The sequence below is a fragment of the Geotrypetes seraphini genome, chromosome 3 (genome assembly GCF_902459505.1).
Source record: "Geotrypetes seraphini chromosome 3, aGeoSer1.1, whole genome shotgun sequence".
NCBI lineage: Eukaryota > Metazoa > Chordata > Amphibia > Gymnophiona > Dermophiidae > Geotrypetes > Geotrypetes seraphini.
The window spans coordinates 239,043,214-239,062,066 of NC_047086.1; the positions used below are offsets into that span (position 1 = coordinate 239,043,214).

General features: G+C 41.7%; 1 protein-coding gene across 1 annotated transcript in view; it reads right to left on the reverse strand.

The window, feature by feature from the left end:
- LOC117357482 (pantetheinase-like) overlaps positions 1–18,334 on the reverse strand; it is an 85,876-nt gene extending 67,542 nt beyond the window's left edge. The window contains exons 1-2 of the mRNA XM_033938152.1: positions 18,280–18,334; positions 15,376–15,548 (exon numbers count right to left, since the gene is read on the reverse strand). Coding sequence (XP_033794043.1) covers positions 15,376–15,548; positions 18,280–18,310 — 204 coding nt within the window. The 5' untranslated portion in view covers positions 18,311–18,334. The remainder of the gene's footprint in view (positions 1–15,375; positions 15,549–18,279) is intronic.
- Between the last annotated feature and the right edge of the window lie 519 nt (positions 18,335–18,853).

Sequence of the window (18,853 nt, forward strand, 5' to 3'; positions counted from 1 at the left end):
TGGACACAGTGCCATGCATAGAAGAGGAAGAATGTTTGTGCTTCTTTTCTTTCTTACTTGCCATGACCCTTGATGCTCTATGAAGATGTTGTAGAGTCCTGCCTGGATGTGATGTTGATGCACTTGTTGCTGATATTGATGCCTGTGACATAGGAAGTTGAGTGTCGAGTTCCAGGATGCTGATGCTGTACCAAAAAGGTTTCATGAATGAAAGTTTAAAGACTTTCAGAGACTTAGTAACATAGTAACATAGTAGATGACGGCAGATAAAGACCCGAATGGTCCATCCAGTCTGCCCAACCTGATTCAATTTAATTTTTTTTTTTTTTTTCTTCTTAGCTATTTCTGGGCAAGAATCCAAAGCTTTACCCGGTACTATGCTTGGGTTCCAACTGCCGAAATCTCTGTTAAGACTTACTCCCACCCATCTACACCCTCCCAGCCAATGAAGCCCTCCCCTGCCCATCCTCCACCAAACGGCCATACACAGACACAGACCGTGCAAGTCTGCCCAGTAACTGGCCTAGTTCAATATTTAATATTATTTTCTGATTCTAGATCCTCTGTGTTCATCCCACGCTTCTTTGAACTCCGTTACCGTTTTCCTCTTCACCACCTCTCTTGGGAGTGCATTCCAGGCATCCACCACCCTCTCCGTAAAGTAGAATTTCCTAACATTGCCCCTGAATCTATCACCCCTCAACCTCAAATTATGTCCTCTGGTTTTACCATTTTCCTTTCTCTGGAAAAGATTTTGTTCTACGTTAATACCCTTTAAGTATTTGAACGTTTGAATCATATCTCCCCTGTCTCTCCTTTCCTCTAGGGTATACATATTCAGGGCTTCCAATCTCTCCTCATACGTCTTCTGGTGCAAGCCTCCTATCATTTTCGTCGCCCTCCTCTGGACCTCCTCAAGTCTTCTTACGTCTTTCGCCAGATACGGTCTCCAAAACTGAACACAATACTCCAAGTGGGGCCTCACCAATGACCTGTACAGGGGCATCAACACCTTCTTCCTTCTACTGACTACGCCTCTCTTTATACAGCCCAGAATCCTTCTGGCAGCAGCCACTGCCTTGCCACACTGTTTTTTCGCCTTTAGATCTTCGGACACTATCACCCCAAGGTCCCTCTCCCTGTCCGTGCATATCAGCTTCTCTCCTCCCAGCATATACGGTTCCTTCCTATTATTAATCCCCAAATGCATTACTCTGCATTTCTTTGCATTGAATTTTAGTTGCCAGGCATTAGACCATTCCTCTAACTTTTGCAGATCCTTTTTCATATTCTCCACTCCCTCTACGGTGTCTACTCTGTTACAAATCTTTGTATCATCTGCAAAAAGGCACACTTTTCCTTCTAACCCTTCAGCAATGTCACTTACATACATATTGAACAGGATTGGCCCCAGCACCGAACCCTGAGGGACTCCACTAGTCACCTTTCCTTCCTTTGAGCGACTTCCATTAACCACCACCCTCTGGCGTCTGTCCGACAGCCAGTTTCTGACCCAGTTCACCACTTTGGGTCCTAACTTCAGCCCTTCAAGTTTGTTCAACAGCTCCTATGAGGAACTGTATCAAAGGCTTTGCTGAAATCCAAGTAAATTACTATCATATGTCCTCGATCCAGCTCTCTGGTCACCCAATCAAAAAATTCAATCAGGTTCGTTTGGCACGATTTACCTTTTGTAAAGCCATGTTGCCTCGGATCCTGTAACCCATTAGATTCAAGGAAATACACTATTCTTTCTTTCAGCAACACTTCCATTATTTTTCCAACAACTGAAGTGAGGCTCACCGGCCTGTAGTTTCCTGCTTCAACCCTGTGACCACTTTTATGAATAGGGACCACATCCGCTCTCCTCCAATCCCCAGGAATCACTCCCGTCTCTAGAGATTTGTTGAACAAGTCTTTAATAGGACTCGCCAGAACCTCTCTGAGCTCCCTTAGTATCCTGGGATGGATCCCGTCTGGTCCCATCGCTTTGTTCACCTTCAGTTTTTCAAGTTGCTCATAAACACCCTCCTCCGTGAACGGCACAGAATCTACTCCATTTTCTCGTGTAACTTTGCCAGACAATCTCGGTCCTTCTCTGTGAACACAGAACAGAAGTATTTGTTTAGCACATTTGCTTTCTCCTCATCACTCTCCACATATTTGTTCCCAGCATCTTTTAGCCTAGCAATTCCATTTTTTATCTTCCTCCTTTCACTAATATATCTGAAAAAATTTTTATCTCCCTTTTTTACATTTTTAGCCATTTGTTCTTCCGCCTGTGCCTTCGCCAAACGTATCTCTCTCTTGGCTTCTTTCAGTTTCACCCTGTACTCCTTTCTGCTCTCCTCTTCTTGGGTTTTTTTATATTTCATGAACGCCAACTCTTTCGCCTTTATTTTCTCAGCCACTTGGTTGGAGAACCATATCGGCTTCCTTTTTCTCTTGTTTTTATTGATTTTCTTCACATAAAGGTCCGTAGCCATTTTTATCGCTCCTTTCAGCTTAGACCACTGTCTTTCCACTTCTCTTATGTCCTCCCATCCTAACAGCTCTTTCTTCAGGTACTTTCCCATTGCATTAAAGTCCGTACGTTTGAAATCTAGGACTTTAAGTATCGTGCGGCCGCTCTCCACTTTAGCCGTTATATCAAACCAAACCGTTTGATGATCGCTACTACCCAGGTGAGCACCCACTCGAACATTAGAGATACTCTCTCCATTTGTGAGGACCAGATCCAATATCGCTTTTTCCCTTGTGGGTTCCGTCACCATTTGTCTGAGCAGAGCCTCTTGAAAGGCATCCACAATCTCCCTACTTCTTTCCGATTCCGCAGACGGAACATTCCAGTCCGCATCCGGCAGGTTGAAATCTCCCAACAGCAGAACCTCCTCTTTCCTTCCAAACTTTTGGATATCCACAATCAGATCCTTATCAATTTGCTGCGATTGAGTCAGAGGTCTGTAGACTACACCCACATAGATAGAAGTTCCATCTTCTCTTTTCAGAGCAATCCATATTGCTTCTTCTTTTCCCCCAGGTCCCTTGCATTTCGGTTGCTTGGATATTGATCTTTACATAGAGAGCTACTCCTCCACCTTTATGACCATCTCTGTCCTTCCTAAAAAGATTATATCCCGGTATGTTTGTATCCCATCCATGTGATTCACTGAACCATGTCTCTGTGATAGCAACAATATCTAGATCTGCCTCTAATATCAGGGCTTGCAGATCATGAACTTTGTTGCTTAGACTGCGAGCATTTGTGGTCATCGCTTTCCAGCTATTTTTCAGCGATAATCTCCTTTTTCGTATGGATTTTTGTGTCGTTTCACTTTCCGTTGCAATACTAAGAAATGAGTTGCTGATCTTTTCTTTTGCCGGGGGTGGTCTCTATAATTGTCCTTCGTACATACACCACCCCCACCTTCTAGTTTAAATGCCTAGAAAAATATTGTCTAAATTTCTCTGCAAGGTTTCTTTTTCCTGCTGTAGTAATATGTAGCCCATCAGTGCAATATAGTTTCTTGTCCTTCCATGTATTTCCCCATCCTCCTATGTACCTGAAGCCTTCTTGATGACACCAGGCTCTGAGCCATCTATTAAAGTCCTCTGTGTTTTTCACTCTTTGCTCTCCTTTTCCATATGCAGGCAGTATTTCAGAAAAAGCTAAAGTCTTTACAAAAGGTTTCACGCCCTCACCAAGCTCCCGAAAAGCTTTCTGTGCTGCAAGTGTGGAGTTGTTGGCCAGGTCATTTGTTCCTAGATGGATAACAACATCAGTGTTAAAATCCTTAGTTTCTTCCTTAATTATATTTGCCTGCAACTCCTGGTAGCTGAGGATCCTGGAACACATTTCACTATTTTGGTCTCCTCGTCTTGTGTTCCAAGGTTAATGCCTCTGATGATGGAATCCCCCAACAGTAATAGTTTTCTGTTTTTGGCTTTTTTATTTGTACTTAGGGTGCGCTTGTTCTCTTGAGTTACCTTCATTGGTTCCAGTCCCACCTCCCTTCTGTTCTCCTGAGTATCGCAGTGCACTAGTGGAGAGAAGGAATTCTGTAGAGGTAATATTAGTGAAGGTGGATGTTTCTGTGTTACATATCGCAGTCTTCCTGAGCCTACTGTGACCCATTTATTCCTGGGCTGTTTTATTCTTTGAGGTAGAGGTGGTAAGTTGGTATGATTTTGTGGAGTGATGGAAGCTGCTTTAATTGTATTCAATTCCTGTTTAAGTTTGCAGAGCTCCTCCTTAATACTGGCAAGTTGAAGACAGATGGGGCAAGCCTTAAGCCTCCAAATAGTATGTCTTGGAATTAAAGCACCACAGTGATTGCATAGAATACAGGTCATCTTGATTGGTTGTGAAGTGACTTGATTTGAGTAGTCCTGATTATATGGGTCTCTATATATGAATAGTGGTCCCTGGGGTTGGTGGGACTATAAGTAAGACTACTAGTAAGGCAGAAATATAGGCTCTATACCACCTAAACACAGTATTTTAAACAAAACTGCAGGTTCTATCAGTGCTACCCTAAAACACAGGATTTATAACAGGATTTTCCCTACTTTAGTCCCCTGAGCCACAGGCACCAGAAATATAGGCTCTATACCACCTAAAACACAGTATTTTAAACAAAAATGCAGGTTCTATCAGTGCTACCCTAAAACACAGGATTTATAACAGGATTTTCCCTACTTTAGTCCCCTGAGCCACAGGCACCAGAAATATAGGCTCTATACCACCTAAAACACAGTATTTTAAACAAAAATGCAGGTTCTATCAGTGCTACCCTAAAACACAGGATTTATAACAGGATTTTCCCTACTTTAGTCACCCTGAGCCACAGGCACCAGAAATATAGGCTCTATACCTCCTAAAACACAGTATTTTAAACAAAAATGCAGGTTCTATCAGTGCTACCCTGAAACACAGGATTTATAACAGGATTTTCCCTACTTTAGTCACCCTGAGCCACAGGCACCAGAAATATAGGCTCTATACCACCTAAAACACAGTATTTTAAACAAAAATGCAGGAAGAGGAAATAAGATTTAACAGAGGAAAGAGAAGGATTTATTTTTTTTGTGCTTTTTTATATTTTTTTAGTAAGAAACAGGGAGGAGAAGAGAAATTAAGCAGATATAATGCTGAAAACCAGTCAAAAGAGCAGAATATGAAATGCTGAGTAACTTAGCTTTTAGAAGTTCACAGGGCAGCCTTGCACAGCAGTCCAGTATTTTTGCATTTGGGAATGGAGATCACAGTGAATGTCCTGATGTTCAGGACCCAGACACCGGACACACCAGTTATGTGGATTAGAACCTGAAATAGTCCGATTACATTGAGAACATTTCTTAAATCACTTCTGGTGACGTCACTAACCTCAATGGCGGGATGAGGAGGGAGCGCTGACCTCGGCAGCTCCGAACCCCTCTCCATGTGAAGTTTAAGCAGAAAAAAAGGGCAGTATTTGGAGATTCGTGGAGAACTGGGAGAAAAGATGCTGGCGGAAAAAAAAACCTGAGGGGAGTCTCTCTCAGGAAAGAGGGCAGGAGAAAGATGGCCTCCGGTGTGGACCAGGAACCGCCCATGAGATACCATGTGAGTCGGAAGAGAATGCGTCAGAGGAGGAGATAGAACGAACGGTTCTGCCCCGAAGGAGACATGGAGATCCGGCGGTTTCGGCCATAAAGGAAGAACTTCAGCAGTGTGCCCTGGAAATAAAGAGTGAAGTGGCTGCGGTGAAGGGGAAAATGAAAGACGCTGTAAAAGAAATAAGGCAAGATTTGTGGGACCTGCTGGGATGAGTGGAAGAAACCGAATGGTGAGTTGATAATAAGGTTGTATATACCATTAGAGTTTGAAATAAACAGTGCCTGTATCTTGTACATAGTCTGCAGTTGTCTTTGGTTTTTGCTTTTTGCTTGGTTTTGCTGCAGTTCCTGTTGGATTTTTCTCTTGTTTGTGAAGACATTAGGCCGTCAGGTGGGGGACACCTAAAAGCAATTGAAAGACTGTGAATCGTATAGAAGATTTGGAGAATAGATCTCAACAGCAGAACTTGTGGATACGAGGGGGTTTCTGATACTGAGGTATATAAAGACGTTGCGAAAGTGGCGCAGGAAATATTTGCCTATATGTTAACATCTGAGAGTGCAGAAGAAATTTCTCTAGACACAGTGAAAATAGACAGGTTCCAAAATGTCTGAAAAGCCTAGGGACATAATTATATGCCTGCATAATTTTGTGGATAAAGAGCGTCTGATCCGTAAGGCCAGATAATTGATTACGGTAACCTTGCAGACTTATAACATTGAGATATTTCAGGATTTATCTGCTAATACTTTGCAGAAGAAGAGGGAATTTCACCCAATTCTTACAGTTTTGAAACAGAAGAATTTGTGTTATAAATGGCTGTTTCCATTTGGCCTTTTGATAACAATTAATGGTATTCATAAGAAAGTTATAACTGTGATTGAAGCAGAGGATTATTTATGCAAGGAGGGCCTGATGGAATCGATTGGGCCGGCTACTGGTTCAACAGCATTACAAAAATTGGAAAAGTATCGTTGGCAGGAATCTACTGGTAGATCTAAGAAAAGGCAATTGGAGCTGGGCCAAGAATCTAAGAGCGCGATGGCCTCTGTTTGATGGAGAGACTGATGCAAGATTAATGACTATGATTTAAAATAGTTAACCGAAAATAAGTTAATGATAAGTTCTTTGTTCAACTAATTAGATGAAGTAATGAATATAACTAGGCATAATTACATTACATTAGCGACTTCTATTCCACCAGTACCTTGCAGTTCTAGGCGGATTACAAAAGAAGATAACTGGACATTTCCAGGAAAATTACAAATTAGGGCGCTGTTTACATGGTTGAGACTTTGATGGGAAATTGTGAAGAAAGTGATTGGGATGTGTGATTGTTGGGAGGGGGGAGAAGCTTGATGTTTGTAAGTTATATTGAGGTTGGTGAGAGAATCACAAGAAGTCTTGGAGGAAGGGAAGAAAGGGAGGAAGGGAAGTGCGGGAGGGGGGTGGGTTGGTGGATGGATGGGATTGGGTGGATGGATTTGGGTGGAGAGGAGGGGTTGGGGAATTAAGGAGAACCTGGGAAAAATTGTAAGATCTGTAAGGATAGGAAAGTTGAAGAGAATAAAATGGAATGAAAGTAAGATAAGATTGGGAAGTTTAAATGTGAATGGAAAACGCCAATTGTTTTTAAAGGAGATGAAAAGATTGAATTATGATATTTGCTGTGTACAAGAAACACATTTACAAAAAAAGGGAGAAAGGATGATTCATTTTAAAGATTATCTGATGCAAATTTGGGCTTCTAATAAGGAGAAAAAGAAAGCAGGGGTGGGGATATTATTTGATAAAAAATTGAAAGTCCTTACAAAGGCTGAATGGAAGGATGATGAAGGGAGATGGATTATATGGGTAGGGGAGTTAAATGGGGAAAAAGTGAATTTGGAGAATTTGTATGCACCCGATATTAAACAAGGGAAATTCTTTGAAGAACTTTTGAGTATAATTCTAAAAAATCACGAAGGATTATTATTGGTGGGAGGGGATTTTAATTTGGTCTTGGATCCTCGCTGGGACTCTGAGTAATGAAGGTGATAGAACTAAAAAAGATAGGAAACAACTAAAAATTTTTTTAGAAATATTAAACCTATCAGATGGGTGGCAATCTATACGTATATTAGGAACATAAGAATTGCTGCTGCTGGGTCAGAACAGTGGTCCATCATGCCCTGCAGTCCGCTCACGCGGTGGCCCTCTGGTCATAGACCAGCACCCTAACCAAGACTTATCATTCTTCCCCCCATAAAGTATACTCCTGCATTTATATGATTTGTTTTGATAAAGTTTTGGAGGTAAATTAATAGATGCCAAAGAGGAAACTAGTTGGGCAGATCATGCCCCAATATGGGTGGACTTAACATGGGGACATTCTAAGATAGGGACACGGTACTGGAAAATTAAATGATAATCTGTTAAAAAAGACATGAAGGTAGTTCAGAAGATAGAACAGAGTATTAGAAATTTTTGGGATAATAACAGTATCGAACAATATTTACCCATTACGATTTGAAAATCCCTAAAAACTGCTTTAAGAGGAGAGTTAATTTCTATGGCCTCTCATAAGAAAAAGATCAGAGAAAAGGAGGAAAAAAAACTGAGAAAAATTGATGGGACTGGTAATGCAATATAAAAAGGGTGTGTGGGGGGCGGAGTGGGGGGTGAACAGCTTAGGACTCAAATAAAAGAAATTCGTATGGCCTTGGGAAAAATGGAAGATGAAGCTATTAAATTTAATTTAGACCACCTTAGACTTAAAAATTACAAAACTGGGAATAGGGAAGGGAAATTATTAGCACATCGTATTAAGGTACAACATTTGCAAGATAATATTATGAGTATACGTTCCAAGCATGGAGATATTTTGACAAAAGAGAAGGATATTTATGAAAGGTTTTTTATAAGGATATCAAGGAAAGGAGGTTTCTCTGTTGCAGTATTTGTCTCAATTAGATTTAAAGAATCTACAAGAATCAGAGACTCAAGGATTGGATGAGGATATAACAAAGGATGAGATACGAGGGTTGATACATCGTATCAAGATAGGTAAATCTCCGGGAATGAATGAATGTACGGGACTGTTTTATAAAAAGTTTATATCCTTTGTAACTCCTCTCTTGGCAAGACTGTTTAATAATTTAAAAGAAAGGGAACAATTACCATATTTTAGCAGGAATTACAATACATACAATAGAAATAAATACAATAGGCAATACATACAATAGGAATAGATACAAAAATTATGGCTAGAGTCCTTGCTGCTAGATTGTCACCATACATGCCAACACTTGCCAAGTGGGTTTTATCAGTGGGAGGCAGGCAGCTGATGGGATCAGGATGGTGTTAGATTTGGTTTGGAAGGCTAGAAGGGAGGGATCTGAATGGGTGGCAGTCTCGGTCAATGCTGAAAAAGCATTTGACCGAGTTGAATGGAAATTTATGGAAGCAGTGTTGGGATTTATAGGTTTTGGGAAAAGGTTTAAGATTGGATATTTACATTATATAATAGTCCATTAGCATGTGTTAAAATTAATTCCCCTACATTTGAACTTCAGAGAGGGACAAGGCAGGTTGCCCGTTGTCCCCTCTGATTTTCGCATTAATTATTGAACCTCTGGCACAGAGAATTAGACAATCCCAACAGATAAAAGGTTTGAGGGTGGCGGGAGAAGAACAAAAGCTGTCTCTGTTTGCTGAAAATATATTAGTTATTGTTGAGGCTTTGGAGTTGTCCTTGACTGTTCTTAAAGATATTTTGGGTGAATATGGTCAGCTTTCAGGATTTAAAGCTAATCTATCCAAGATGGAGGTGATGAATATATCAGCATCCTTGGCGAAGGCTAAGGAATTACAGAGATCAGTGCCTTTAAGATGAGTAAAGGGACCCATTCGCTATTTAGGAATAATTTTAGGAGCGGATTGGACACTCTTGTTTCAGCAGAACTATGTACCCCTAGTAGCAGATATTCAGAAAGATTTAGAAAGGTGGAATAAGATGTTTATTTCATGGTTAGGACGTATGGAAGAGTTAAAGATAATGATTCTTCCTAGGTTTTTGTATCTATTTCAAGTACTGCCAATAGAAATTCCAAAATTGTATTTCCAAAAATGGAATAGTATGATAATGAGATTTATTTGGGAAGAAAAGTGTCCAAGGGTTGGAAGTTATGCAATGTTTAAATCTAAGGCGGAAGGAAGATTAGGTCTACCTCATTTGGAGAATTATTATAGAGCCGTTCAGTTGAGAGCGATAGTTAAATGGCATTCATATCCACTTAAATTATAGGCGAGGGTAGAACAATACATGTTAGAGAATATTAGGGAATTGAAATACCTACCATGGGTGGGAGAAAAAGAAATAATAAATATAAGTAACCCTTTTAGTAGATGTTCTATGGGAATATGGGAAAGCGTAGTAAAGAAACTTTTGGGAAAAGGAAAAAAGTATTCATTTCTCCCTTATGTTATATGTACAAGACTTTATACCAGTTAGGGAGGGGGGATTTTTAAGAGGTGGGCGGCAAAAGGCTTGAGGTGTTTTGGTCAACTTATTGAGGAAGGGGAGGTTAAAGCCTTTGTAGACCTTCAGGACCAATATCAATTGGAAGCGAGAGATCTTTTTCCCTATTTACAGGTGAAAAATTGTATTATGACATGTAAGGGGATGGGAAAAGAAATTTTAAAGAAATCTGAATTTGAAAAGGGGTTAGGGAACCCAGTTACGAAAGGGTGTATTTCTTAGCTATATAAAATCATATATGTTGATGAGAAAATGAAAACATAAGAAATTGCCTCCGCTGGGTCAGTCCAAAAGGTCCATTGCGCCCAGCAGTCCGCTCCCAGGGCAGCCCATCAGGTCCATGACCTGTAAGGTGATCCTTGTCTAACCCTTTGATCCCCTTTATCCTTCAATCTATACCCTTTCCTAATCTATATCTTGTGATATGCGGACTGTGCCTGCTAGGTCTGGCCCTAGAGTTAGACCCATTTCCAAAGCAGACATTTCCCAGCCTGAGCAGGTTAAAACTCAGTTTAGCAAGTTACCTGACTTTCCTGCTTTTTCCAGTAGAGGGAGCCCGGGAGCTGAGCTGCAATTTCCCCTTCCCCCACGCTCTCTCAGAGGTAGTAACAGGATATCCTCTACACCTGAGGGTTTGGGGCATGGTTGTAGGCTTCTAAACCAGAGTCAGAGCTGCTAGAGAGGCAGACAGAGAAACTGAGGGAACAGGAGCAAAGCTCAAGACTGAGAGCTCTGCAGGGCCGCCAATTGCCGGAGGGCTTACAAAAGCCAGAGCAGAGCTAACTCCTAACCTGGATGAAGTCTCTCAAGACATAGAGTTGGAGCCGGAGCCTAATGCTGACTTGCAGAATGGAGTCCAACCCATGGAGGTGTGCTGGTTCAAGGCAAGTAATGAAACTGCCTAGTTGGATTATAAATGACTGCTTTGTTTTTGGTCTATTTTTGAAGCTGTTCTTTAATACTACTGCTGAGCCTGAAGCAGGGTAGAAACTTTTTGATAAGGACTGTGCAAGACTTAAATTGTTTGTTTTGTTTTTTCTTTTTCTTCCCTTTTTGGAAGTTAGATTATGTCATGCCTAGGTGGTGGGGTTTGCCCCGCGTTATTGTTGAGGGATTGAGGGCCTAATTTTTGACAATTATTTCACCACATGGAGCACACCACCTGTCCCAGCACTTGTGTTGCTGGAGAAATCAGTGCCGTAGCACTGGTACAAGCCGAGTTCAGCTGAAGAGAAGAACTGTTTTGTTCTTTTGAATTGTTTGTTTTGAGAAAACTTTCCAAGCTGGGACTCCTTGCTAAATATGGAGCCCATATTCGCTTAAGGATAAGGTTTCCTGTTTATGGGTTTAGAACCCCCCTTGAAGTTGTTGCACAATCTAGAAACTGTTTAATCATGCAAGCTTAATGTTTTGGGACTTTAATGTTTGCTCAAGAATCCTGACAAGTTTATTTTTCTTGCTTTATGACTGGTATTGTTTGAATCCAAGAAATAAATCCAGTCCATGTTTTGACATTTACTTACCTAGTTCGTGGTTGAATCCTTTCACTAAACCTTTTATTTTATTTTCCCTTGTGTCGCCTGCAGCGGCACACAAGAGCAACTCCTTGTCTCGGCAGTCCTGGACCCATTGCCCTGAGGCTGCCGGTGACAAACGATCCCTATTTGTATCATATATGAAAGCGTGGGGAAAAGATTTGGGGAAGGAATGGTAAGTTGATGAGTTGGGAGTAATTGTATCATATCTCTTCCATATAGCTAGAGCAGCTACTTTGGTGGAAAATGCAATTAAACTTTTAGTACGATGGTATGTCACTCTGGTTTTAATTAGGAAATGTATTAAGGGGGAAAATGATGCTTGTTGGAGAGGATGTGGTGAAAGAGGTACATTTTATCATATATGCTGGAAATGTCAAATGGTTCAGAAAATATTAGGAGCAAGTATTTTATTATATGAGTAAGTTAATCCAGATCCCTCTCGATATGAGTGCTGAAAGGGCACTATTAGGAGTTGGAGTAGAGAGATGATCATCTTCTCACTCTAAGCTTATGGATTTGGCATTTATAGCAGCTCGATTAATATTGGCCCAGGAGTAGTGTACCTACAATAAGAGATATGAGAGATCGTTTAGGAATAGTGTGTGAAAAATATAGATTATTGGCCCTTTTAACAAATCAATGGGTGAAGTTTAAAGATATATGGGAGACATGCATTGAATTGGAAAAAGAGGATTTTTTGAAAGTTTTAAATTATATATTATCCTATCCTTATGAAAAGAAAATCCAGGCCTCCTGGGGGGGGGGGGGGGGGGGTAGCATAGGGAATAGGATTGCTTTAAGTGTTTGTATGACAAGACGTGGTATTTCACCATTTTACCAAAGGTGAATCATGTTAATTGTAATTTATGTCTTGTATTGAGATTATTGTATCATATATTCTTTTTTGTTAAAAATATTAAAATAAAGAATTTTAAAAAAGAGAACATTTCTTAAAGCCTCTCTGACATTGAGGGGGAAAACAAGCAACATGAAGTCAAAGGGTTCAATAACCCAGGGAGCTTGAGTAACTAGGATGTCAAAAACAGTTGACGCTTCCGGAGGGAAAAAGGGTTCAAATTGGCATGAAGGCCAAAAATCAAAACTTGGATGAAATACTGGAACAGGATAAAAAGACAAATTATGAGGAAAACAATGAAAAATTATGGGAAGGCACAAAAGAATAGTAAAAGTTTGACACACTGAAAAGAAAACTGAAGATACAGCTTTTCCGTTCCACGGAAAATGAAGAACTGATGGTTCTGTGAGCCAATGTTTGGCGGGAAGGCACCGGCATTCGCATGGTATGGGTGCTGCCTAAAGATTTAAAGTGACAGTGCACATGGCAGTACTTATACTGGGTTCTGTGGATTATATCACCCAGGTGTGAGAATATTATGCCTGCTTGTCCTCGGAGAAAGGTAAAAATAAAGAGATGTGGACAGCTAACATGGTTGCTTCATTCAGGTGTATACATTTAAGGCAATGAGAATAATGCAAGCTTTTTTTCAAAGGGAAGTTTCTGAAGCACTTCCTTTAGAAAATCAGTACAGTGTGCACATTGAAAGTACCAAGTCCCTACACACTTTACTATTGAATGGGAGCAGGTGCAAAATACATAGGGAGATTCAACATGAAACCTCAGTACACACATTCCCTCCTCTACACTGATCTGTCCTCAGAGTTTTTGGGGGGAAGGTAAAAGTAAATATGTTGTTAATACAAGCGCTTGTATCCATATTTATCCTAGGACGGGGGTCGGCAACCTGCGGCTCCAGAGCCGCATGCGGCTCTTTTCCACCTTTGCTGCGGCTCCGGTAGTGTGTCATGCAGGCATGCAGCTTAAGTCCGGCGTCGCGGCGGGAAATAGCCATGCTGAGCAGTGAGCTCAGCACATACACAGATGAAAGCCTTGCTTGCTGATTGGTCCGGCGGCCCCGCCCCGCCGGACCAATCAGCAAGCAAGGCTTTCATCTGTGTAGTGCTGAGCTCACTGCTCAGCATGGCTATTTCACCCGCGACGTTGGACTTGTAAGGTGCTTGAAAAAGAAATCATCCTGGCCGGGGTCGGTGTCATGCTCCGGAGATCTACAGCCTTCCTATCTCCCTCTCCCTTCTACCTGCTTCCGGCCACATCCCCTGCTCCGCGGCTCTCTTCGGCAACTCAGCAGCAGCTTCTGACGTCGGGGCCTACCCTCTGCGAGTCCCGCTTGTTTCAACTTCCTTTTTCCACAAAGGCGGGACTCGTAGAGGGAAGGCCTCGATGTCGGCAGCTTGTCTTGATCACTGCTGCTGACGAGTTGCTGAAGAGAGCCGCGGAGCAGGGGGGTGTTGCCAGGTGCAGGTAGAAGGGAGAGGGCCAGATGCAGGACTCGTGGGTGAGGGAGGAGGAGAGAGGGGAGGGAAACAAAAGGAAATCTTTCATACTGGGCTGGGCCGGAGTGGAGGGAGGGTGGAAAGATTCTAGCTACAGGGTGCAGTAACAAAGGAAAAGGGGGGGAAAGCTGAAAATGGAGATAGTGACACAAAGAAGAGAAAGGGTAAGCAGGACCTACTGAATAAGGATAGAGATACAGAGGGGACATGAAGAGGAGGTGAAATAGAGACATAGAAGTAATGCTGAAAAAGTGGGGGGGGGGGGAGATAAAGACATTGAAAGGGCAAATGGTGAACATGGCGTAAAGATAAGGACAGAGACAAATGAAGATTCTGAAAAAGTGGTGAGATAGGGATATAGGTGAGATGGACACAAAGAAGGGTGATGCTGGAAAATAGGTGGAATGGTAATTCTGACAGACACAGAAGGGAAATGCTGGATCAAGGAGAGATGGGGCTCAGGCTGGATGGAATGAGGAGAAATGCCTTGTTGGCCCGGAACTTCCTCTCCTACGTCAGAATTGACGTCAGGGAGTAGAATGCTGGTCAGCGCAACACTTCTGCAGGGAAAGCTTGGGACGGCGGTGGCTTGGGGGCTGTTCCCCGATGGCGGTGGCAGCAAACCGAGTGGCTTGGGGGACGGCACGGAGACAGAAAGAAAAAGTTGGGGGAGAGAATGAGGTCTGGAGGAGAGGAAACATACAGGAGGCTGAAAGAAAGGAAGAAAGATTGGATGCACAGTCAGAAGAAGAAAGTGCAACCAGAGACTCATGAAATCACCAAATAGCAAAGGTAGGAAAAATGATTTTATTTTCAATTTAGTGATCCTGTATATAGCATTAAGATAAGAAACAATATATGCAGTGTTAGATTTGTTTTATAATGGTTTTGCGGCTCCAAGTTTTTTTTTCTTTTCGAAAACGGGTCCAAGTGGCTCTTTATGTCTTAAAGGTTGCAGACCCCTGTCCTAGGACAAGCAGGCAGCATATTCTCACATGTGGTTCTGTAGATGTCACCCACATGTGCATGATGTCACCCACATTGTATGCTTGTTGTCCTTTGATAATACCTGTTATAGGTAAGTAACTGTGCTTTATCCCAGGACAAGCAAGCAGAATATTCTCATATGTGGGTGATGTCATCCACGGAACCACATGTGAGAACATCTGCCTGCTGTTCTTGGATAACACCCGTTACAAGTAAGTAACTGCTTTATCCATATGGGGGCCATTCTTCTGCATTTACCAATGTAAAACCATTTGAATATTGACTCCACCACTGGATTTTCTATTCCCACTTCCAACCCATGCCACTTAAGAGTATACAGCAAGTAAAATGAACTTTACCTTTTTGGCTGCTTCTTTCACTGCTTTTTCTATAATATCCAGATTAATGTTCATCATCCGCAGAGCTTCTGCAGGAGTAACAGGTGTCAGGGTAACATCTGGAACTACTACGACATGTTCATACACAGCAGCAATGTACTTGTCCAAGGCCCGGGTCTTACAGACTGGGAAAACTACAAGTATAAAAGCAACACAGAGTTGAACGAAGACCATGGCTGTATTCTGCAGTCACTGAAAAATGAGACAAATTGATGCCTGGCTTTTTTTAAAATCTGGAAACAGAACTATTACTCAGTATACAGAATTGTGAAACATGATGCTGACAGGTGACAGATTTGGCTTGCATTCTACAAAATGTACCAAATTTTGCAATTGATACGCAATATAAAAACAAGTGTTGCAATGATAAAAGGATAGATATGTCTGGTGAGATTAAAGACAGGTAGATTTAGGTCACTATGCAGCACTTGTTAGGTATTAACTTTATACACAATGCATCCTTTCAGCTGCCTGATTAGGTGCCTATTCAAGAAACAATCTAGGGGGTCCCTTTTTGTACATGGTGGTGAATTTGAAGAGAGTGTGGCGCTGTGGTTAAAGCTACAGTCTCAGCACCCTACTATGTTTTATACTACCATTACTACTATATCTATTCTCTCATTATCTGTGAGAAAAATCAACTGTACCGGGCTGTATAGTGAATATAAATGTTAATTTTTATCTGACCCTCATGGACCCCCTGAAATCCATCCATGGACTCCAGGTTAAGAACCCCTGATCTAGATACTAAATTATCTTTGAATTTACATATAGATACAGTGGCAAAATCATCTTTTCATAAACTACATAGATTAAGAAAACTTCATTATCTCTTTGATGAAAAACATTTTCGTACTTTAGTACAGGCCCTTGTATGTTCAAACTGGATTATTGTAATGGGATGTGTTGACTTCTTACTAGTGCCCTTATAACCATAGATGATCCAGAACACGGAGGCAGAGATGATTTTTGAACTAAAAAGGTTTGATCGTGTTATACCTATGCTGATAAAGCTTCATTGGTTGCCAATTAGGGCACACATTGTATTCAAATTATCATGAACTTATAAGTTATTTGTAGGTACTAGTCCAGAATACTTATTTTCCTTATTTTCATTTCCTCTCTGTTGACTTTGCGAGTTGGAGATACTCATTTGATTTATTTTCTAACTTTTGCAGGTATAAAATATAAAAAAAAAAATCTTTATCAACTTCATTTCCATACCAGACAGACTCATATCTATTTGGAATTCTCTTCCTATCGAATTAAAGTTGATCCTTTATTTATTCTGTAAACATCTTAGGGCTTACCTGTTTATAATGTAATTTTTGCACCTACGCCCAGAGCACTTTTTGGATTTTACCAGATAACATCTCCTAAACCCAAAGGATTGTCGGGTTTTGTGGCCCGAGTGATGGTACTGGGCAAAAAAGCCATTTTAACTAATTGGTTGTCTACTGGAGATTGTTGATGATCACTCAAGCTTCTTTAGAACGTAGACACTTTGCAGCTCTTGATGGAGGTCCGGGTCATCACTTCCAGGCAATTTGGGAACACTTTTGGATGGATCTCACTCCTCATGGGCGGAGTAGACTTTTAAATGTGTGACTTGGAGTTCTTACAGTTTTGAGTGCTCACGAACTGGGTTTGTATGATGGGTTGGGAGGGGGGGGATGGTGGGGAATATAATGTGCAACTCCAAAAGAAAAATGTTTTATTCTGTTCACTATGTATGTGTGCACTTTGATATTTAATAAATATATTTCAACATAATGTAATTTTTGTTTCACAGTGATTTGTTTTAACCTTATGTTATGTGTTTTGAACCTATTTAAGGGAGTTAACGGAACACAAATACCTGCACCATTACCATATCTCAACACCTCTACTGCAGTGTTCCCTCTAAGCGGGCGGGTGTTGTGAGCAAACTTTTTTCACCGTGAGCCAAAAATATCGGGCGCCAGCAAGTTATGAGCCAACTCGCCCGATTCTCCTCTCGCCGCCCTGCCATCTGCCGTACGCCTCTTCCGATCGTGCGCTGTGACGAGAAACGTGTGCGCTGCGATGTAATATTTTGTGCGCCAGCGCACGCCAGCGCAGCTTAGCGGGAACACTGGTTCAAATGGTTTTATTTATTTCCCCAAATTTATTTTTGTTATACGCATTGAAAATATTTGATATTGCGTTTAAATCAAAATCTCAATAAACTTGAAACGAGTGCCCGTGAGATTGTGGGAGGGTTAAATACTCAAAACTTAGAAGTTTTTGCTACGCCAGCTTTCTGGTATCTTTACATACAGTGGCGTACCTAGCATATGTAACATCCGGGGCCCATCATTTTTTGGCACCCCCCCCCCCATCTGTAAGAAAAACATGATTTTTAGTAACAAACCACACGTCACACATGAGTACCTAGGAAAAGGCAGCATCTTACATATTGCAGTGAGCAGTACATCAATACACCCATTGTAAAACTAAACAAGCCAGACCAGCACAGATCAATCCTACACCGTCAATCCTAACAGAAAACCATGTCTTTCGAACACACAGAACACAGAAAACACCTTCGCCTAGTAAGGAATATGTAATCACAAACTAACCCCTCCCTCTTTTACAAAACTGTAGTGTGGATTTTAGCTACGGAGGTAACAGCTCTGATGCTCATAAAATTCTGAGCATCAGAGCTGCTACCACCAAGGCTGGTGCTAAAAACGCTTCACAGTTTTGTAAAAGGGGGGATAAAATAAAAATACATAGACAAAGGTTAAATTGAACCAGCAAGAAGCTGGACTCTGCATACAATGCTTCACAGAAACAGTGACACATGTCTCCTAAAGCAATAAATAAATAGAAATTTTTTTCTACCTTTGTCTTCTGTGGTTTCTCCTTTCCTCATCTTCTTGTAACTCTCTTCCTTCCATCCACTGTCTGCCGTCTCTCTTCCCCTATATGGCATCTTCTCTCCTTCTATGCCCCTTCCAGAAACTGTATGCCTCCCCCTTCCATCTCTCCTTTCACCCCATTGGTCTGGCATCTCTCTCCTCGCCTTCCCTCTCCCACACCTCTCCTCATAGTCTGGTATCTCCCCTTCCCTGATTCTCTGGCATCTCTCTCCTTTCCTTTTCTTCCATCTTTCGCTCCCCCTCCATGCTCTCACATCTCCCCCTTCCTTTTCCCTTAGACTGGCATACCTTCCTCCTACGCTCCAAGCCCTGGCATCTCCTTTAATTCCCTCCCTCATCTTCCTTCTCCCTCCAGCTGGGTACCGCAACACTCTTCCCTGCAGCTCTGCACTTCCCCACAATTGCCATGCTTCGGTTCCTCTTCTTCCTTCCTTCCCCCCCCCCCCCCCCCCGCGGGACCCTGCGGCACCATCAACTCTTACTCCCTCTAATGTCGGCCCTGCAGCTCCAGACTTCCTCGCACCTTCTCCCCTCCC